Genomic DNA, 21957 nt, shown 5'->3' with positions numbered 1-21957 from the left:
TCCCTGGGTTCTCACTGCAGATCTGCGCCTGCGGAATGGTGAGGACATCCGGGGCATTCTATGTGAAGCTCAGGAGGCAACCATGCCTGAGATCCAGGAGCAGATCCATGACTACAGGTTTGCCAGCTCCCACTCACTGTCCTCTCCTTGCGCCTCTTAGCAGAGCTTTCACTTTGCCTCTGCAGTATGTATGTTTGCCTCCCTCTCTGTGTGCGCGTCTGCTGAGTCTATATATATTTGTTTCCTGTTCTTTGTCTCTGGCATAGAACCAAACGCACTCTGGGGCTGGGCAGCCTCTATGGTGAAAATGACCTGCTAGACCTGGATGGGGACCCTTTGCGAGAGCGCCAAATGGCCGAGAAGCAGCTGGCTGCCCTCGGAGATATACTGTGAGTGTTCAGTTCCACTCTCTCGCCCTGAAACATGCCTGATGGTTATGGGTCTTCTTCCACCCTCTTGAACTTCTTGCCTGATTTTTCTTCCTCTGAAAGATGGGGAGAGCTGAGCCCTCCCACTGCATTTCTCAGGCTAAGGGATATTGCTGTCAAGGGAGTTGCAGAGGCTAAAGCTCCTGAGTCATTTGGTGGTTACTACAAGCCACAGGCTCTAGGATGCTTCTGCTTCCCCTTTCTAACCCTCCCTGACCTCCCTCCCTGCCTGCCTTTAAGATACTGATACTGAACATGAATCCAACACTCTAGTCCCCAGTGGATAAGGTTCCTCCCAGAGGTACCTAAAACTAGGAAACAAACCATTTTTACCAGTTCCTTCAGAAAAACCTAACTTACCTAAAGGGGCTTCTGATACAGCTGCTTTTGCTACACTTCTCCAGTCCCATTTTCTAATGCATCGTAGGCACCTGTAATTCAAGTCTGCATAGGTTTTGTAGGGATTCTTCCAGTCCTAGAAGCAATTTTTTTCCCCAGTTCTGCTTATTGTAAGTAGTTATATTACCCTGTTACTTAACTCTAGGCTTCATGTACCAAATAAGAACATTGATGATCTTATAGCTACATCTAACACTAGTGTTCCAACTTGGCAGATACTGACGGATTTCCACTGGTGTGCCAGGCCCTTGCACATGGACACTCCTGATGCATTAGTGAACAAAGTGGTTCTTTCCTTTTGGAGCTTATACTATGGTGGAAGAGACAGCAGTAAGGAAATCATGTAGTATGTTAAAAATAACAAGCATTGGGGGAGAAAATAATGCAGGATGCAGAGGACCAGGAATACCAGAGTCAGTGGGTTGCAGTTTTAAACAGGTGATCAGGGTGAACCACCTGAAGAAAGTGAGCAGTTGAAGAGAGTGAGGGAGTTGTCCTTAAAGATATCTGGGGGAAGTGCACTCGAGGCAGAGTAGGAATGCCGTTGGCCTTTGAGGAACAGGGAAGAGACTGGTGTAGCAAGAACAGGGTAAAAAGTAAATGATGGAGTCAGAGAGGTAACAAAGAGACACCACACACAGCTTGAGGACTGTGGGTAAGGACTTCAGGGTTTACTCAGCAGAGAGCCATTCTAGCTGTGTGAGGCTAGGTTAATGGGAACAGATGGCTGGAGAGTGAGGAAGGCCAGTTAGAAGACTCCATAGGAATTCCCAGGAAAGATGGTAGGGATTAGACCAGGGTAGTGTGCTCAGAAGTTGTGAAAAGAGGTCAGTTCTAGGTATTTCAGCAGTAGAATCAGCAGGAGGACTTGCTAAAAATTGAGTGTGGGGTATGAGAGAGAAAAGTCAAAGGAGACCCAAAGGTTTCTTACCCTCGGATAAGCCTGGTGAAAGGATGAAGGTGCCGTTGATTGAGATAGGAATGAGCACAGGGAGTGATTTTTGTGATGTAAAATCAGGAGTTTAGTTTGGGACATGCTAAATTTGAGTTCTTTGGGACTTCAGACTGAAGATTCGAGGAGATACCTACATGTGTGAATCGGGCATTTGATTAAAGATCTGAGTTAGTTAGAGATGAGATTTGATGAGGGCACACAAAATGTATATACTTTGGAAACCCACCCTGTGACCTTCAACCAGGTCCTGAGTCTATCTGGGCCTTAGATTCCTATGCAGACAGATGACATTAATCACCCAACTGCTCTGGGACTAAGGACCTGACTGAGCCTATTTTGAGCTCATAGGTACCAGAATTATAAGGATTGGTTATTGGCAGCATTAACACCACACTTAGAATTATTTCAATTTAAAGCTATGAAGTTTGGGTCTCACAAAAAGGGAATATAATACCCATTAGTGAGTTTTGAGAATTAGATGGGTTAAATGATGTTAAATAGCTTAGAATAATGCCTGGCCCATGGTAACACTCAAGTGTTTGTTACTGTTACCAGTTATACCTCTTTTAAATAGACTTCTTTGGATCTCGTCTCAAGATATATCATGTCTGTTTTCCTTCCTTTCCCCTGCCTCAGCGTCAGTCCCAGAAGGAGACAAAAAGAGCCTCTTCCCCCTAATAACTTCACACACTAAAATAGTGAACAAAAGATTATATTTGCCTTATCCCCTTCCTTTTAGCTAGAAGGACATTAGCAACATCATCATCACTCTGTGCTACTCAAGTCCCTCAAGGGAATAACTCTGACCTCCAGAGCCTTAAATCTTACTTTTATCACACCCCTTCCTTCTTGCCCACCACCCTCTTCCCCTAAGAAAGAACTTGCCCTCCTCCCAAGCCTTTGTCTTACAGTCTGAGTTGCCTATTCTTTCTTTTGTTCCAGGTCTAAGTACGAGGAAGACAGGAGGTGAGTCCAGTGTGGTTCATTTACAGCTTTCAAGATGGGAAGAACTGGAACTTAGATACTGTGCTTCCCATTTCTGCCACCCACAGGGAAATCTGCAGCATTGTAAGACCATGGTCTGTGCAAATTTATTTCCTAGATGACCATAACTATAACACACAAAAGGCTATGAAGTCTAGGCCCCTGGTGCTCGGGGACCACTTCCCAGGGGCGTGAGTCTACTCCTTGGTGTAAAGACCCCAGGCTACCCTGTCCTAATGTTTCTAGACCTGCTTCTGCTTTTCTACCCAAATTAGACCTGTATCTCCCCCCCACACACTTTTTCCCTAAATACTACTAGAAGTAATGATGATAGTAGAGTTAGCCTGGGTTAGCAGCACCTGTAGAGGGAAACTAGGGTGTAACATTTCCTCTCTTGACATATATTATGGTTTCTTCCCCCCACCCCCCCCATAGCCTATATACTTACCTCATTTCCACTGAGGGCACAATGGTCAGTGGATGGGATGGGAATACTAATTCCTTAAATCATAAACTTACAGTTCTCATGAGAGAACTGATATTAAAATAAGTCTGCATTCCTTGGGTACACACACTTTGTAAGAGAGAGAAGATGGGGTTTAAGTCTGTTTAAGAGGACAGCAGAGCCAGGGCTAAAGCTTTGCTGCATTGAATTCACAAAGTAGATAATCTCCTGAATTGTGGGCCAAATACATTTTTAAGCACAGAGCTCTGGACAGTTTCATTTGTGGCTGAAAACACAAGTTGGAAACCTCTTGACAGCCCCTTTCCATCTCTTTCTCTGTTCTCAGAGACAGGAGTGTGCCTTGGCAGAGAATGGTTGAGAATTTCTCCCTTTCCCTTGCTGAGCCCTGACAAGTATACATGAGAATGTTCGTTACAGTCCACTGACCTACCGATGGCTTGACCAGCCAGAGAATTATTTGCTTTATGTTTTATAGAGTTGGTGTTCCCATCCGCTGAACACCATGCCCTCATCGGAAAAAGTTCTGTTCAGGGAAGGAATAAGATTTCTCTTGGGAAGCTGTGCCAACCTGGACAATTGGCCAGCTTCTGCCTGCAGTCTCCTCTGATTTTTCCAAACTTACCTTTAAATACCTTGACCCATAATACCCTTTCCCCCACTCCATTGGGTGGCTGTGGGAAAATTGTTTGGAGCAGGGTTTTGGCCTTTCCACCTGCTGGCAGGGAGTGTGACTTGAGCTTTCTGGTTCACAACACTGTTCCTCTCTTGCAGTGCCCCCATGGACTTTGCCCTCAATACCTACATGAGCCATGCTGGAATCCGTCTTCGGGAGGCAAGACCCTCCAACACAATTGAAAAGGCCCAATCTGCACCTGACAAGGACAAGTGGCTGCCTTTCTTCCCTAAGACCAAGAAGGTGACAGAGCTACTCTAGAGAGCATAGTTTTATTTTTAGCATTTCTCTGTACTCAGGTAGACTGGGACAGCCATTTTATAGCTATTAGCTAGACCCTCCCCAGACTCAATCAGTCCTCTCCCTCCTCCAAACCTGCCAAAAGTGAACATGCTGATTAGGGAATAAACAAGAATCAACTTTCCAGCTATTTGTTTAGGGCTAGTCTTGCAGGCAGAAGCAGAGTGATTAGTAGCCATGTCTGGGGGTACTGGGACCTCTTCTAAACCCCAGTGTCTCCTGTCTCAGCAGAGCAGCAATTCCAAGAAAGAAAAGGATGCCTTGGAGGACAAAAAGCGAAATCCCATCCTCAAATACATTGGGAAGCCCAAAAGCTCTTCTCAGAGCAGTGAGTATTTGGGGAGCAACAACCTTGGGCATTCCTTGGGACTTAACAACCCTTCATATACCAGTATGTTGGCAGAGAGGCTTCCTGTGTTTCTGGGAGCCACAGGCCCAAATTCTGGGATGGCTGCTTTCTCCCCTTACAACATCTAGTATGGGCTCTTTGAGTCACAGCCAAGGAGTCCACACCTGTCCCTGGGTCTTAATCCAAGAACTCAAAGCCAACCATAGCTACTGAACAACCATGAGGAGGACCATTTCTGCTTTGGCAAAGATTGTCCTGGTGACATGTAATGCTTCCTTCACCTTCATCCATGGGATTTGTCTGCACACCTGTAGTCCTGCATTTGGGAGACAATTATGGGCCCTTGTTGGGGGGCTTGGGTTACTATTTAGTAGAACTAGGCAGGTTGGAGGCATGTTGGGACCCAGAGGTTCCTTTAATGTCATCCTTAACCCAAAACATAATTGACCTATTATAGTTGATCTCTTTCCAGCTATACGTCATGTCTCTGAAAATTGTTTGCTGGCCTTCACAGTCAGTGTCTTAGATCCCCAGTGCCAGTGGGAACCTGTGAGGGATAGTGGGTTTAGCCTGTCACTTTCTTAAATTGGTGCATTGTGGGGTGGGGGAAGGAAGGGCTTCTTCTAGATCCACCTTGATTTTTGCCACTGCCTTCTCATTTTCCAGCTTGATGTAATTTTAATTTTGACTCTTGAAACATAATTTGACTTTTCATGGTTTACTTTTGTTTTTGTTTGTTTTTCTTTTAGCATTTCATATTCCCTTGTCCCCTGTGGAAGGTAAAAGGACCATTTTCTTTGGGTTTGTCTTTGCATTAACATCAAATTTCCATCTCCCAAATCTTGTCATTCCCTTTTCCATCTTATCTTCTCTTATCCTGTCCCTCTTTCCTCTCTCCCTCTCTGCTCTCTGTTTTTCTATATGTCCCTCCTTGTTGCTAAAGCTGCTTTGTGACACAAAACCCTAGAGCTCCTACTTCTCCCCAGGTAGAGCATCTTGCAGTTCTGGCAGAAACCAGTTTTTTAGGCCTTTGATAGTTCTTCCATATCCTGAGACCTTTTCTCTAACTCTGTATCCTTTCTATGGGTGCTGTTCCAAGAATCCGAGACTCTATAGAAATTAATGGCCTACAGTGTCCTACCATGAAGCAGGAGTGTCTCAGATTTTCATTGTCAATTGAAATAATAATAAAAATCCTCATTTTTGAAGGTTTTTTTTTTTTTTAAAAAGTAAATTGAAGATATCTAAGAGTTCTTTTATTTATTTCATTTGTTTTGCTTAAGCCCTCTGTTTTGACTTTTAACTATCAAGTACTACTGTGGAGCTATAGTATCCCCAAAAGAGCAGCCCTAACTGCATTTATAGGACCTAATATCTTCTAGAATCTGTGTACCAAAAAATAAATGATATTGGGCCATGGTGGCACATATCTGTAATCCCAGCAGCTCAGGGATTGAGATCTCAAGTTCAAGAACAGCCTCAGCAACTTAGCAAGACCATGTTTCAAGAAAATTAAAAGAGCTGGGGATGTATCTCAGTGGAGAGTGTCCCTGGGTTCACTCTCCAGGACTGTAAAACAAATGAATGATATGAGGCTGAGGTGCAGCTCAGTGGTAGAACCTGTGCTTAGTATGTGTGAGGCCCTGCATTCTATTCCTGTACCATCACCAATAATAATAATAATAAATTAGGATAAATGATACACCTTAACCCACAAGAAGCTTAGAACCTACATCAAAATGTCACAGAATCAGGCAAGTTCATTCCCATCAGTGAGGTCCACATGTATATGATTAAATAATTAATATTTTCTGGGTTCTATGGTAATTAAAGAGAAAGAATGCACACTCATGCACGGTAGGATCCAATCAGAAAATTATTCTGTTGCTAGGATTTATTTTATATAAAATCTGTAATTACAAATATTATCTTCAAATCATTTTAAAAGTTTCTGAAGTCCTGTATTAATTATGCCATCTTAAGCAATAATAATAAAGAATTATTGAAAAAAAGTCATAAAGTAATGGGGGAATAAAAAGAATGACCTCCTATCCCAGGCCCATATTTCAAACCTAGGGCTTCAAGAATGCTAGGCAAGCACCTACCACTGAGTTGCATTGAAAGACAACAGGAGTGCCCAGGGTAGAGATCAGTTGCTGATGTCAGGGGTAGGATAAAGATGCCAGGGTTCAGTGCTCTTTGACTCTTATCATTGCAGTTGCGTGATTGGTTTGGGGTTTTTAAATCCCCAGGACATGAGACAGATATGTATCTATATCTGAAGACCAGACACTCACCCATACCTTACAGAACCTCAGTATTGAGGTTTTTTGACATTTAGGATCATTATCATCCCTTCTTTGTCTGGTTGCTAATAATGTTACTTACTTTTATTTAGTTCCATTATCATTCAGACGAGAATGGGTAGCAGAGGCTAATAGTGAAACTTTGCTCTTTTCAAAAATGAATTCCTCTCTACCTGTTCCCCTTGTCATTCTGGATTATCACTCATACCAGATCTCAGGGCTACACCTGTTTCCTGACACAGTGGCCCCATAGCTAGATGCACATTCAGTTTGGAACGCACAGATCTCGCCCTAACCTCCAAACAGGAGTGATTGGTAATAGCTCCTGTTCCTAAAACATACACACAGCTACTTATGTGGTTTGAAAAAGATACTAACCTAGCCACCTGCTGCCAGGGTGTGTTGACTTAGAGCAGTCAAATGTTTTTTGTTCTCTCTGACTTCAGAATTTTCTTATGAAAGTGAGATTTTTGAGACAGGGAGATTTGTAAGTCTCTATGTGTAGGTAGTAGAATCTCTGAAGTCTGTTAGTCTGGTTATGATTAGGCCTAGATCTCTAGAGAGTTTATACTTCCTTCCCTGTCCCACTGGTCTCAGGCAGAGTGGCATTTGTAACCCAAGTCCTCCTGCTCTTATTTTGCTAGACTTGGAACCATGCTTTGACTTGAAGAGGAGCTCCTCCTCTCTTCTCAGGCTGCCAGTTGCTGTACACCTGTCTGAGTCCTCTGCAGGGCCACTAAGTGGCATCCTGTGCCATTTCTTCTCCCTCCTCCCCTCCGTCTTGAACAAGAATAGCACCCTTTCACCTTAACTTGGAAAAGAGACTTGAATTTGAATGCCTTGTCTCTAATCCTCCTAGGTCACCTCTCTCTGGTGATAGAGGAACTGTTTCTTTAATGATCGAACCCAGAGAGGGCAGAAAGCACAGGAAAGACAGTCAGGGAATAACAAATAATGCACTCAGAAAGCAATACAAGTTTGTCAACAGAGCCAAATTCCATGTAAATGTTTCTGATCTTCTTGGCTTTTTTTTTTTTTTTTAAGCCTATCACATGCCCCTCCCTCAGGAAAAACCTAGTTGTGGTTTTCAAGCAGAAGTGTAATAATGAATGTGAGAAAAGAAATAAAGCTTTTTAGAAAATGTACTTCCAAACCCTCTCATTTTACACACAAGGAAAGAGTAGAACAAGAAAGAATGACCACCCAAAGTCAAACCACATAGTTGTAGAGGAGTCAGTACTAGAATCATGTCTCCTGCCTCTTGATCCCATGCTATTCTCATCCACGCTTGCTCATTGCTCTGTCTTCTGGGCTAGAAGGGAGTGAGGGCCCTGAGAAACCATCCCAGAACAGAAAGCATAGTGTCCTTCCTTTTCTTTTTGCCTGCAGTCAAGCCAGGCAATGTGAGGAACATCATTCAGCACTTTGAGAACAGCCAGCAGTATGATGCCCCAGAACCGGGGACACAGCGACTCTCAACAGGAAGCTTTCCCGAGGACCTGCTGGAGAGTGACAGGTAGCAGGGACTGGATGGGGCTTGCTGGCTGCCCAAAGCACTGAGCATGGGCAGGGTTTGGCACTAGGGTTTAATTCCAGCTGCCTTATCCCTCTCCACTAGACTATAAGATCCCACTATGGAACTTTATTCCCCTGCCCCCAACTTTCCCATCCCAGATAGCTTCAGAAGACACCCAATGTGTTAGCAATCAGGCCAATGAAAGAGCAAGCAAAGAAAACGAGGAACGGTGTGCTTTAAAAATTTCATTTGGATTCACCGTGACTACTCAATAGCCTTCAAGATTGATCTAGACTATATTATGCAACAGCTAATAAGAAAACACTAAATGACAAGGTTAAAGAAGACTGGAGTGGGGAAGGGGAAGGAAAATCTGGAAGTGAAAAGATGCAATCAGACAAAAGAAAGTCTTTACCTGCAAAGAAGAGCACTAGAGAGGAGGTTCTGCAGGGTACTTTGAAGATGAAATTTAACTGTGGGCATCAGGTGTTCACATCAGCAAGGAAATGCAGAGTCAGTTGATTCAAAACAGATTGCTCCTCCCCAAGGAAAAAAAAACAGAAATTGAGACTGGCATCTCTCATATTCCGCATCTCTTGTCAGGTTCTAATTAGAATCCTTGTGTGGTATTAACATGCTCTAGGACTTACTTGCTCTTGACTGGCATGACAGCAATCAAGTCATGTCAAAAGTCTACACAAATAAAGATTGCCTATAGTCAGAAACATCTGAGCAGAAATATTCATTCAGATTCCCCAAGTCTCCCTTGAGGAAGTGTACTTGTGTATAGGAAAATAATCTTATGTTCACTAAAGTCAGCCACTGAGTTGGAACAGAGGCAGGCATAGAAGCAAGTCAGTAGATAACTCTGAATAGTCAAGCCATTTTGCTTTTGAAATAACAAATTATCAAACTGTAAGTCATACACAATCTTCCTTGAATTCAAGGTTATTCCTTTCTCTTCATATGAAGGCTTTATAAACTTGGCACATGTTGAAAGATTTTGCCCTACTGAGAATTGACAAAGATTTAGGGGTGGTGAATGTTAGATTTGTACTGTGGGGAGAGGTTGAGTTCTATCATTATTGGGTAAATTAAAGACAAATTATGTGACTACTGTGATCATGTAATCATATCAAGTATTTTAAGACTACAAGACATTGTCAGCACTTCTTGAGAACCTTTGAGATCTTTTACAAACTTGCAGTCTTCACCTTGCTGGGTAAATGTGCCCTACTTATGACTTTTACCAGAATCCTAAAGCTATTTTAAGCAGGAGCCTCACTTTTTGGTAGGAACATTACTTATTTCTGGGTGTAAGAAGGTGTGTAGCTCTGCAGCCCCATTACCCTACCAAGGAGGTTTGTGTGCAAATATGACCCATAAGGACACTGTTGAAAAGTGTTTTGAGTTGCTCTATGTTGGAATTCTTCTGAAGGGTTTCTGGGAATGAGTTCAGTAGGGGATCAGCTTTGCAGTAAGTTTTCTAACCCAGCAGACCAACTCTCGGGTCCCAGGAGGTGAGCTCCATTTTGAATCCTCTGGCAGTTTGGAGAGACATGATGAATGGAGATCAAGTCACTTGGCTTCCTTGCTGCAGCAGCCTGTTGTGCTATTAAGAACTCTCCAGACATCCAGGCCTTCTGTAGTCTCAGAAGCAGAGCAGGACGTAAATTAGTAATAATGTCAGCAAGGACCAGCCCAGCAGGACCATGGGGGAGGGGGCGAGAGGGGGGCATCCAGGGGCAGCTAGGGATGAGCGATGCCAGCTGTCTCAAGGCTGATACACCACAGGACTCAAAGAAAGCAATAAGGCCCTGTCGTCAGCATCTCATCAGGCCTGCAAGACACTCAGTAGGGCCTGGCTTGTAACCAAACCCTTGAAGCATCCTCCCCAGACTGTCTACTCCCTGGAAAGGAAATGGAAGCTTAGGAAGGGTGCTGTTAGGATAAGAATGGGAGAAATCCACATCAGCTAGAGTGCCGGAATCCAGCAGCCAGTGTGGAGAACCTGCCACACTGAAGCACTCTTGAAGATGGGGCAGCAGGTGAAACCTGGCCAGAATGTAAGAGCCCCAAGTCTCTTGTCCCTCCTCCTCAGTTCACGCTCAGAGATTCGCCTGGGCCGTTCTGAGAGCCTTAAGGGCCGGGAAGAGATGAAACGGTCTCGGAAGGCAGAGAATGTGCCCCGTTCTCGAAGTGATGTTGACATGGATGCGGCTGCTGAAGCCACTCGCCTCCACCAGTCAGCCTCATCTTCTGCCTCCAGCCTCTCCACCAGGTGAGCAAACTCAACAGCTCCACCCATCCCTGTCTGGGCCTGAGGCAGGATAAAGTGTTGCTAAGAGTTGATATTCCCTCCTTCTGCAGGTCTCTTGAGAACCCAACCCCTCCCTTTACCCCCAAAATGGGCCGCAGGTGAGTGCTGACACAGTGGTACCTCTGATTGGTATCTTTGTGGCCTATTTGTGCTTGGCCACAAGTAACTGGATGGCTGGCTGTGCATCTTCTCTTCGTGGGTCCAGGGCAGGAGAGGGAAAGACAAACCCTGAGTATGAGCTCTTCAACTCCAGAGAAACTGAACTGCTAATTTTCCCCCAGGAGCATCGAGTCCCCCAGCCTGGGCTTCTGCACAGATGCCCTCCTTCCCCACCTTTTAGAGGATGATCTGGGCCAATTGTCTGACCTGGAGCCAGAGCCAGATGCCCAGAACTGGCAGCATACAGTGGGCAAGGATGTGGTAGCTGGGCTGACCCAGAGGGAAATCGACCGACAGGAGGTCATCAATGGTGAGAACCTGCACTGCTTCCTTCATTTCCACTCACTTGTGGGTCCAGAGCACCTAAGACAGTGTGGGAAAGAGGTGAATACTGTGGGGGTCTCAGGAACAGAACTAGGTCCACCTCAGTTTGGGCCTGGTGTCTGAGAAAATTGGCTGTCATCTAAAACCAACATTTCAGTTCCCCTAAAGTAGAGTGGTATAGGAACCAGGTCATGACGCTAGATACTTGCTCATCTGTTTTCTTCATCTTTCTGCTCCTTCTTGTCAAACCTACACTCAGAACTGTTTGTGACTGAAGCTTCTCATCTGCGTACACTCCGGGTCCTGGACCTCATCTTTTACCAGAGAATGAAGAAGGAGAATCTGATGCCCCGGGAGGAGCTAGCCCGTCTCTTCCCTAATCTGCCTGAACTCATAGAGATCCACAGTAAGGAGCTGTATATCCTTATTGCCAGCCTGCAGCTTTCTGATCTGGCCCCTCTGCCTGATTCTTCTGAGCAGATAACCAGTCCTCTGGTGAGAGGAAAGTTGATAGACAACTTGGTACAAGCCCTTCTGTTCCCCCCATGTATAATGGTTTCCAAACCCTTCCTTATAGCACTACTGCCAAAGATAACCATTTTTCCCAGTCACAAAAGGCCTGGCAGTACAGCTCAACCCCAGGCATTTCTCTCTCTTTTCTCCTTACCCCAGATTCCTGGTGTGAAGCCATGAAGAAGCTTCGGGATGAGGGTCCCATCATCAAAGAAATCAGTGACCTCATGTTGGCTCGGGTATGACTTCAAACTTTTCCCATATGGCACGGAAGAGATTGGAGGAGGCAGGTCCCATTACCCAAGGCTAGGGACTTTGACAGAGGAGGGAATAACCAGGAAACTTGGACAGGTATTCATTCTTCCTTTGCAGTTTGATGGTCCTGCCCAAGAGGAACTCCAGCAAGTGGCTGCACAATTCTGTTCCTATCAGTCAATAGCCCTAGAGTTGATTAAAACCAAGCAGCGCAAAGAGAGCCGCTTCCAGCTCTTCATGCAGGTTTGTCCTAGACTATGCCGCAGCCTCCCTCTTCTCCATCTAGCTCACCAAGGATCCTCCTAACCTCCTTCCTCCAACCCCCTAGCCTCTTCTCTGCTGCAAAGGACACCCACCAATGCCCTCCACCCATTTGTACCTCCCCCACATCAGTGTTGTGAAGCTTAGATGTCTTCTAGAGCTGAAGACAACCCTAGATTGGCAATCAGCAGGGCTTGCTCACCTACCTTATGTTTAAAAGGAAATACCTGCCCCTCTGTTTTGACCTTTTCCTTGGGTTATTGTCTCCCTGCTGCCTCTGTTGTTTCTGAGGAACCCAACTGGGCTTAGGACCCATTGGCATTTTCACACCCATCTTGGCACCGAGCCCTTAAGTAAGCTCACATTCATGAGTTGACATCTTCCTCTGCCTGCCTTCTACTGTCTAGGAGGCTGAGAGCCACCCTCAGTGCCGGAGGCTGCAGCTCAGAGACCTCATCATCTCTGAGATGCAGCGACTCACCAAGTACCCACTGCTGCTGGAAAACATCATCAAGCACACAGAAGGTATGTGTTCGGAAGAGCTGTGCTGGTCAGCAGCAGGCCTCCCAGATCCTCACTCTGGTATTGCTATGTAACCTTAGCCAAGTCACTGGACTTTTGTAGTCTTAAATGTCTTCGTCATTGTCCTGTTATGACAATGAAAGAAGAAAATGATTGTAAATGTGCTTTGGAAAATACAGGGCACTCAGTAGCAGAAACTGCTAGTACTGAACTGCATGGGGACTTCGTACAGATCAGTACAGCTTCTGGGTGGCCTCACGGGCAGACCCTGGAGGGCACTGTGGTTCCTTTGAATGATCATAGGTCTTCACACCAGAGGCCACCTTTCCCCCTGCTGGACACCTCTGTGCAATACACAAAAGTAATCTTACATAACAACCCTAGAGGAGAAGACTGGCTAAAGATGGGTTCTTGCCCAAGGGGGTCTGTCACCATTGCTGTCATTGTCCCTGAGATCCCAAGCATCATTCACTCCCTCAGATTTTACACATTGGAGTGTCAGGATAGAGAGGCGTTGAGAACCTTTTAATCCTGGCCATTATTCACAGCAGAGCTGGCTGTGGTCTAGGAGTAAAGCTAGACCACAGCCAGTTAGTTTTCATCCCAGTGTCTGAAACCCCAGGAGGCTCAGTAAAAGTTAACTCTTGCCATATGAAGTCCTCTGGTTTGCCTCAACCCCTGCTGCTGGTATGAGGTGAGCCAGCAACCACAGACATGGGTAGGCAGGTGAGGTCTGACTCTGTGGTGCAGTCTTTGGGTGGTAGGGAACCCCTAACCACCACCTCTCTCCCTTCTTGGGTAGGTGGCACACCTGAGTATGAGAAGCTCTGCCGGGCTCGAGATAAGTGCCGGGAGATTCTCAAGTTTGTGAATGAAGCAGTGAAGCAGACAGAGAACCGGCACCGATTAGAAGGCTATCAGAAACGCCTAGATGCCACTGCCTTGGAGAGGGCCAGCAACCCTCTGGCAGCAGAGTTCAAGGTAGGAAGCAGAGGCTATAGCACAGTCAGCCCCTCACACGCTCATTTCTTGGGCACCCTCAGGAGCAGAACTTTGTCAGGCCTAGGGAGACTTGAAAGACACACCCTGTTGTCTTTGTCACCCAACCCTAGATAGACAGGGGCAGAGAGCCCCACCAAGTAAAGACTAGGTATTAGAACTCAGCCCCAGAGAGCAGGGGTTGGGGTAGGACTTGAAGTAAAGGCAGAGATCATTTGGGAGGGAATAAAGCTGAGAAGGGTAGGAGAAGCAGGGAGTTCTCTTTTAGCATGTGTTAGTGTTTGAATGGGAGCCTCAAGCCAGAGCCATTGGTCTATCTTGCAGATAGCAAATGGTACATGACTTCATAAACACCTTTTTACTTCTCTTTGTGTCCCATGAGATTGAAAAAGCAAGGACTGCTTCCTTTTCATCACTGATTCCCATCACCTTAGCACAATTTCCATGTAGTAGGTTCTTGAGTACTTACTGAGTGAGTGATGGTGTCTCCTAAACAGAGCCTGGATCTTACAACCAGAAAGATGATCCATGAGGGGCCCCTGACCTGGAGGATTAGCAAGGATAAGACTTTGGGTATGTGCCAAGGGTTTGGGACTAGGAGATCTGTGGTAGTGGGGCTTCTCTCTCTGTTGCATAAGCCCTGGAACCTGTTGCTCTAAAGGGGTAGGGAGGGGCTGGGGTTGTGGCTCAGTGGTAGAGAACTTGCCTAGTGTGCATGAGGCCTTGGGTTCTATCCCCAGCATGCAAATACATATATGTATATATATATATATGTACATACACAGCAAGGTAGCCAGCATGCGGGGCACTTGCAACATGACTGGTGTAGTGGCTTGGGCATCCTTAGGCATAATTTGAAAAGGGAGCGACCAAAGAGAAAGGGAATTGGGTTACCAGACTCCCAGGGCCTCCTAGGTCCTGGTGATAGCTATCCAAGAGCCTGTGATCCCCTTGAACTGATGAGGAATGAGTGGGTAGCAGGACGTGCCTCACAACGCCTCCACCCCCAGACCTCCACGTTCTGCTGCTGGAGGACCTGCTGGTGCTGCTGCAGAGACAGGATGAGAGGCTTTTGCTTAAGTGCCACAGCAAGACAGCCGTGGGCTCCTCAGACAGCAAGCAGACCTTCAGCCCCGTACTCAAGCTCAACGCTGTGCTCATTCGCTCTGTGGCTACAGGTACCTGTGAGAAGATGTCCCAGCCTGCCTGGGGCTCTGGGGTTATGATCACTATTACTGGTGTCCAGCCAGCACTGGTTGATGTGGAGCCAATCTAGGGCCTTATAGAACTTACCTGTTCACCCATGTTCCTTTCCTCCTCTCATGACCCAGCCTAAGCATGAGGAAGTGACCCAAGATGGGGCCAAGTGAGGGGTAGGATGGGTGAAGATGGACAACTTGGAGCAGGGGTGGTCAGCCCTCAAGGACAGTCTGGCCAGGACATGAATGTCCTGGAGTCTGAGGATGTCAGAGCAGGGTTGGGGAGAGTGGGGTTAGGCAGGAAGAGTAGGATAAATCCTCTTGCTGCATGGTTACAGAAGATGAAGCACCCTCAACACACAGCCCAGTCCAGTGGTCAGCACCTAGTAGCAAGGAATGCAGTGTACATGAGGAAAGGCTTAGGAACAGGAGTAGACCACCACATCCTCTGGGCTCACCTTTATCTGTAACATAGGAATGATACCTACCCTACCTCTCCAGAGGATCAAAAGGCTAATGGAGCCTAGAGCAGTGACACATGCCTGTAATGTCAGTGACTTGGAAGACTGAGACAGGAGGATCACAAGTTTGAGGCCTGAGCAACTTAGTGAGACCCTGACTCAAAATAAAAAGGACTGGGTAGAATAACAAAAAATAAAGTTCTGGTGGTTATGAAAAGGTTTTATAAACCCTAAACACTAAAAGTCAACCCTCACTATTATTGGAGCAGGAGGTCAGTGGGGGCAGCCATGAAAGACAACATTAAGGGTCCCAGAATTGCTTCTTTCACCTTCATTAGTGGGTACCAAGTGGTTTTAATGACCCAGGTCTATTTCTTGCTGCATTATTCATCCATATTGTGGGTCAGAGTTTTCATGCTACCATCTGTTACCCTGGCCCAGATGCAGTCAACATCTGCCATCTCCCTTTCCCCCATTACAGACCCTTCCACCTTCCTTTCCTTACACAGATAAACGGGCCTTCTTCATTATCTGCACATCCGAACTGGGCCCTCCTCAGATCTATGAGCTGGTTGCATTGACATCATCAGACAAGAACACGTGAGAATTGATTGAGGGGTCCCACGTAACCGCCATCCCCTAGGGACCAGGGTGGTGTGTATGCGGATGGTGGACAGTGGCCAGGTCTGGGCCCCACAGCAGTCCCTGGATTGGGGAGCTGGGAAGGGAAGAAGGAGGCAGGACAAGCACAGACAAGTTGTAAGGGAGTCGTCATTCCCACGCTGTAACCAGGCATGTCCTTCCGAGCTCCTCCTCCCACCAGGCCATCCACTTGACCTGCTCCCTAAACAGTGGCTGCCAGAGGTGACATGGCACAATGGAAGGAGACAGGTTGAATCAGACATTTCTCAACCTTGGGGTTTTTGTCCGTAGAATGTGGATAATGCTACCTCTTAGTTATTTTGAGAGAGAAAGTATACATAGAGTACTTAGCATAGGTCTTAAAAGAGGATTAATATCTAGTACTTGATTGCTGCAAGTCATACAAACCCAAGAGAACAGCCACTGAGGACTGGAGGGAAGTGGGTGTCTGCCAGGGAGCAGATCCCTGGGGCAGGGAGTGGAGAGGGCTTTGAAGCTTTGGAGCAGTGGGATCTGCAGGGGACAAGGCATGCCCCTGGCCTTATTCTCATCACCAGTCCTCTCTTTTCCTGCCGAGCAACAGATGGATGGAGCTCTTAGAAGAAGCCGTGCGGAACGCCACCAGGCACCCTGGAGCTGCCCCAACACCCATCAATCCCCCACCCGCAGGCCCTCAGGAACCAGCTCACCAGGGCCCGGCCCCCAACAGGTGCAGTGCTTAGCCCTCCAGGCGCTGGTGCCATCACTCCAAGCTGTCTTTTCCTGTTGCTTCTAAGCCCTTCACCCTGGTGTGGACAATCTGAGCAAGGAAGTGCTAACAGGGAAATACAGCCCCAAGCCCTAGCATATGGAGGAGCATGCCCTGCCTCTCTACCTTCTAGCACTGCCTCTCTCCCCACAGCCTCTCACCTGGCTGTAATGGAGGTTGTATCTGGAGTAGGATTCAGGATATAGATTGGGGCACCAGCGGAGCTGGGCTGGTATCCACCCTCTGCCCAGGTTGCCAGCCTGTCTAGAACAGGCAGGAGATGAAGCCCAGCAACTCCCTTCTCAGACCCTACTCCTTCACTGCCCCTTCTAACTGGGGAGTCCAGGGTGGGATTTCATGACATCTCGACTTCAGCTGGCAGAGCTAGAATTGCTAGAAGGTGATCTTATCTGGTTCTTCCCTTAGGATAGTACTGGATGATTCAGAAGTATTTCATAGTGAACCGGAACCTGAGGAACTCACTGGAGGTAAGGACTGTGGATTGTCTTGTAGGAATCCAACTCTGTCATTTTTTCATAGGCATGGTTTGGGTGGGATTGTGGGGTGATGGGAGAGTCCATCAGAGCCAAAAGTATAAGGTTTGGATAAAATGAATAGAGAAGAACCAGGGTGGAGGGAGGAGTCTGGGAGAGGAAGGTGGGCAGACCAACAGACCGCAGACAGTGTGCACTAGCTCCCTTGCCCAGACCCCTTCCCTCCCTGGTGACAGAGCTAGTAGCAGAGGAGGAGAGGAGCCTTGTCATCAGGTCCCAGAGCCCATGTGCTTTAGCCAGGGATTGCTGCTAGAAAACGAGTTGAATGTAGAGAACAGGAAGCACTGGGATGTGGCGGGGGCTCAAAAGGTTGAGGCATAATTATTGGGATGAGATGAGCTGGGCAGTTCTAGATTTCTTATTGAGAATTTTTATGTGAAATAACAAAGGATCTTGGGTTTGGAGATAAATCTCGGTTCCCTGTCTGAATCCCTTCTCTCTTTCCTCCTGCTGAGAATGTTCCTCCTAAATCCTACCCCTCCATGCAGCTTAATGATGCCTTCTCTGACTGTGCCATTTAAACTGTAATATTGCTGATGTAAGCCCTGTACTGGCTGTATTTTGTCTTCTTTCCTATAGAACGTATCACCTTCTAACAAACTATGTAATTTACTTATTTACTTAATTATTCTGTGACCCTCCACTAGAATTTAAGTTCCCAACCCTAGGCAGAAGTCTTTGTTTTGTCTGCTGATGTATGCCAAGAACAGGGGACAGTGGCTAGCCATAGAAGGGGCTCCATAAAGTTGTGTGGAACTTAATAGTTAGTGTGCCCAGCCCTTGGGATCTACAACTGGTTGAGCTTACTCCATCTTTTCCCTCTCCTTTACTCTGCCTAACATTACCCTCTCATCCAAAAGGCACTGGACTCCAGCAGAGAGTCCAGGGGAAGCAGCCCAGGCCACCAGAGGATCCTGAGCAGGAGAGTAGTACAGAGGAGGAAGAGTCAGGTGCCATGCCTCACCTTCCTGCATCCCTGGATGGAGAGAAAAGGGACCCTGTCCAGCTGGCCCTCCCAGGCCCTCTGTTCATAGAAGGACTTGCTGATTCAGCCTTGGAAGATGGTGAGTACCTTAAGGACCCTGTCAGCTTCACCCTGCAGCTGTGCAGGTTCTGTGTCCGAACAGGGGAGCAGCAATGCCACGCCTCCTCTGCCCTTTGCCCCGCTGGCATGGTGTGTGACCCTGCCTGGGGAGACATTGCCCTGTTTTCCTGACAGTGGAAAACCTGCGGCACCTGATCCTGTGGAGCCTGCTTCCAGGACACACTGTGGACACTCCAGCTGTTGTGGAGCCCGAAGATGACCTGACACCTACACCTTCTGTCATCAGCATCACCTCTCATCCCTGGGACCCAGGATCCCCAGGACAGGCTCCTACTGGAGATGATGGAGACAGTACCCAGCTCCCAGGGCCACAAGGAGCCCAGGCAGAGCAGAAAGACACAGTGCTCTGTTCTCTGGCACACCTGCCCCCAAGGACCAGAAACTCTGGCATCTGGGAGTCTCCTGAGCTGGATAGGAATCCACCTGAAGAGGCTTCAGGCACACAGGCGGCAGGAAGTTACAAAGTTGTAAGAAAAGGTAAAATACATCAGTGTGTCCATGGGAGACAGACACCCACTTTTGCTAGGGAAGTGGCAAGTCTTGCACACAGCAGTTTCCTTTCCCTATTGTTACCCTGGGTGCTATGTAGTCAGAAACTGGCATGGGCCCTGGGGGAGGAGACATGAAAGAATGTAAAGGCTTTGGAGTTGGACAGCCCAGGTCCAAAGCGCTAGCTCTACCACTTAATGTCTGCATGACCTTAGACAAAATTCCAGTCATCTCTGAACTCTATTCTAATCCTACTGCCTGGCACAAATCAACTGCCAGTAAAAGTTTCTGTTCTTCACCTACTTTCTGGTCCTAAGGAAAAGATAATGGCTCTTCTTTCCAAGAGCCTTAGACTCAGAAAGACAAGGGCAGATGCTTTTGCAGCCAACCACTCATTCCAGATAGCAGTGGTGAGAACAAGGATGGCAGCTAGGAGCAGAGGAACTTCAGAATAAGCTGGGAAGACCTTGGAGAGCAGGGGACTATAACCAAGTGAACAAGGTGGTAGGGAGGGCACCCCATGAACAGCTTTGGGACAAAGCTAGCTGCAGAGAAGCTGAGGCCAGTTTTGTCAGGCCAAGGGAGGATAGCACTGGCTGCACAGAGCCAGGTGCAGAAGAGAGAAGGCTGAACTAAGGAATGTGGCAGGAAAGACAAAGTGAGGCCTGCAGCCCACGGGGCCTTCCCATCCGCCCTTCATGCCTACCCTGCCTCCTGCTCCATCTGCCCAAGGTCTGCCTCTCCTGGGTTTCTGGGAACTGACCTTCCTTCTTTCTTTTGGTGAAGTGGTGGAAAGTTCTCCGCAGCTTCCTGGGACATGGTTGTGTATGATCTTATGTTCACTTTGTTCTTCTCTTTTTCTTGTTTTCTGCCACGCCCACTTCTTTTTCCCTCTCCTTCTGCTCTCTCCCTTCCCTTTTCTTGCCTTTGGTCTTTCCTGTCCCCGGTGGTGGTGGTGGTGGTGGTGGCGCTGGCACTGCAGCTGAGGTGGCAGGCAGCAAAGTTGTCCCTGCACTACCAGAGAGTGGCCAGTCCGAGCCTGAGCCACCTGAAGTGGAAGGCGGATCAAAGGCTATGGGTAATCACCTTCTCCTTGAGCCACAGCCAGGCCAGGGCTAGAGCAGGGGACTGCTTTCAGAGCTGGGCCTTGGGTATCAGACCCCTGTGTAACACACAGCACGTACATACTCACTCTGTCTGGACTGGGTGGGTAGCAGCATGTGGGCCCAAAAGCAAGGAGTAGACTTCACACTGTTAAGTCTACTCCAGCTTTCTGAAACTACTCATTAAGAGCTGTCTAGGCCCCCTTCAGAGCATGGGCTATGTGCCTGTGCTTTTGGGAAACGAGGCAGGAAGTCTGACCAGTGCCAAGAGCCTTGGCATTCTAAGCAGTCCCACCTAGCCACACTGCATGCCACTATGGGAACAGGCTACTCATCCTCCCAGGTTCTTCAGTGCTTACCCTTGCTGCTGCCTTTAAGGGACCCTCTATCACCTTCCTCTGTCTGCCTCTGACCTCTGATAGGTTGAGGTGCCCAGAGGATGAGGTGTGGGACAGGGGCAATGTTGAAGTTCATCCACAGAACTTAAGCTGAGGCAGGGTGAAAGAGAGTCCTGCCTACTCCCTTTCAAAAGAATCTAAAACCAGCCCAACATCTTCCCCTTCCCTTCAAGGGAATGAAATTCTGTACCCTTGCCCCTTCTCCCTTCATTTCACTACTGAGCTCTTCCTCTTGGTTTGTGGCCAGCCTGAGCAAAAATCACTATCTAGAGAGAAGGGATATAGGCAGTGTGGGGGCCACATTCTGCCTGTCAGCATGGGGGACAACCAGGGAGTGGGAGGGTGGATTAGATGTGTGTGTCTGCCTCCTAATCTCTTTCTCTTGCTATGGGAACAGGGAACTGTTTTTATGTCAGCATGCCAGCAGGACCTCTGGACTCCAGCACTGACTCTTCTGGGGCACCCACAAGCCCATCCCAGCCTGGTAGCCTCCCTGGCTGGAAGACAGAGCCTCAGCCCCAGCTGCGGGGAAGCAGTAGAGATCAAGGACGCTTTAGCCACTCTCCCCCGAGCCTGGCTCTCAGGGACGTGGGCAGGATCTTCCGTACCATTGAGCTGCTCACCCACAAGCTCAACAGGCTCAAGGTGAGGGACGTGGGGCTTGGGTCCCTGGAGGCCTCATCTATCACCCAGGACCATTCCCTAGGAATGAGGTCTGTATCTTGGAAGCCCTAGACCTGCCCTGGCCTCAATCCACCCAGCCACATCTTTAAATCACAGTCTCATCACCAGGGCCCAACATGCTTCAGAGAATATGATCTCTTCCCCCAGTGGCCTTATGAACAGAAGGACTCTAACAGACCTCACCCTTCTAACTCTTCCAGGACATGGAACTGGCCCACAGAGAGCTACTGAAGTCCCTTGGGGGAGAATCATCTGGTGGCACCACACCTGTGGGCAGTTTCCACATAGAGGCAGCCAGGTGGACAGACAGCTCCCTCTCACCTCCAGCCAAGGAAGCCCTGGCCTCTGACTCCCAGAACAGCCATGAACCAGGGTCCTGCCCTGAGGATGGTGAGTGAGTGAAGCCAATTCCTACTTCATGTCTGCCATGAGGGAGGTGTCCACCAACTCAGGAGGAAATGGCCAAGGAGTGTGAAAGTTGGTTCCAAGGATCATGTTTTCCTTCCAGTATTACTAACTCATTCTCTCCATTTCAGAAAGGGGTTTTTTTTTGTTTGTTTTTTTGTTTTTTTTCCCTTGGCGGTGCTGGGAATTGAACCGAGGACTTTGATGCTTGCAAGGCAAGCACTCTACCAACTGAGCTATATCTCCAGCCCAGAAAGGAGTCTTTTTAGAGAAGCCCACAGACGTTCCTGTAAAGATGGGAACCAGAACTGAAGCCATTTTTCCTTATGCTATAGATGTGATTCACCACCTGTTCTCACTAGATGGTTCAGAGCCAGATTAGATAGGCCAGAGGCACACATCCTAACTCAGGAAAGCAAAGCACATACAGGCACGATCTA

General features: G+C 47.6%; 1 protein-coding gene across 14 annotated transcripts in view; it reads left to right on the top strand.

Annotated features, from left to right (window-relative positions):
• The window catches only part of ARHGEF11 (Rho guanine nucleotide exchange factor 11), a 116647-nt gene that overhangs the window by 93438 nt on the left and 1252 nt on the right, over positions 1 to 21957 (top strand). For 5 of the 14 annotated variants that reach the window (XM_079109163.1, XM_079109162.1, XM_079109166.1 and 2 more), the window contains 25 exons: positions 21 to 117; positions 267 to 389; positions 2725 to 2748; positions 4004 to 4148; positions 4434 to 4533; positions 5304 to 5333; positions 8250 to 8376; positions 10478 to 10657; positions 10747 to 10794; positions 10978 to 11165; positions 11439 to 11585; positions 11852 to 11931; positions 12065 to 12190; positions 12616 to 12733; positions 13533 to 13711; positions 14227 to 14302; positions 14740 to 14907; positions 15899 to 15989; positions 16615 to 16740; positions 17206 to 17267; positions 18194 to 18397; positions 18553 to 18915; positions 19910 to 20005; positions 20826 to 21073; positions 21313 to 21502. In XM_079109163.1, the coding sequence (XP_078965289.1) occupies positions 21 to 117; positions 267 to 389; positions 2725 to 2748; positions 4004 to 4148; positions 4434 to 4533; positions 5304 to 5333; positions 8250 to 8376; positions 10478 to 10657; positions 10747 to 10794; positions 10978 to 11165; positions 11439 to 11585; positions 11852 to 11931; positions 12065 to 12190; positions 12616 to 12733; positions 13533 to 13711; positions 14227 to 14302; positions 14740 to 14907; positions 15899 to 15989; positions 16615 to 16740; positions 17206 to 17267; positions 18194 to 18397; positions 18553 to 18915; positions 19910 to 20005; positions 20826 to 21073; positions 21313 to 21502 (3336 nt within the window). The remainder of the gene's footprint in view (positions 1 to 20; positions 118 to 266; positions 390 to 2724; positions 2749 to 4003; positions 4149 to 4433; positions 4534 to 5303; positions 5334 to 8249; positions 8377 to 10477; positions 10658 to 10746; positions 10795 to 10977; positions 11166 to 11438; positions 11586 to 11851; positions 11932 to 12064; positions 12191 to 12615; positions 12734 to 13532; positions 13712 to 14226; positions 14303 to 14739; positions 14908 to 15898; positions 15990 to 16614; positions 16741 to 17205; positions 17268 to 18193; positions 18398 to 18552; positions 18916 to 19909; positions 20006 to 20825; positions 21074 to 21312; positions 21503 to 21957) is intronic. The other 9 variants (XM_079109154.1, XM_079109157.1, XM_079109159.1 and 6 more) reach the window with 4 other exon arrangements.

This window comes from Sciurus vulgaris, assembly GCF_902686455.1.
Source record: "Sciurus vulgaris genome assembly, chromosome: 1".
In the NCBI taxonomy this organism is placed as follows: domain Eukaryota; kingdom Metazoa; phylum Chordata; class Mammalia; order Rodentia; family Sciuridae; genus Sciurus; species Sciurus vulgaris.
Note: the sequence above shows the minus strand (reverse complement) of the source record. Positions and strands in the feature narration are given on the sequence as shown.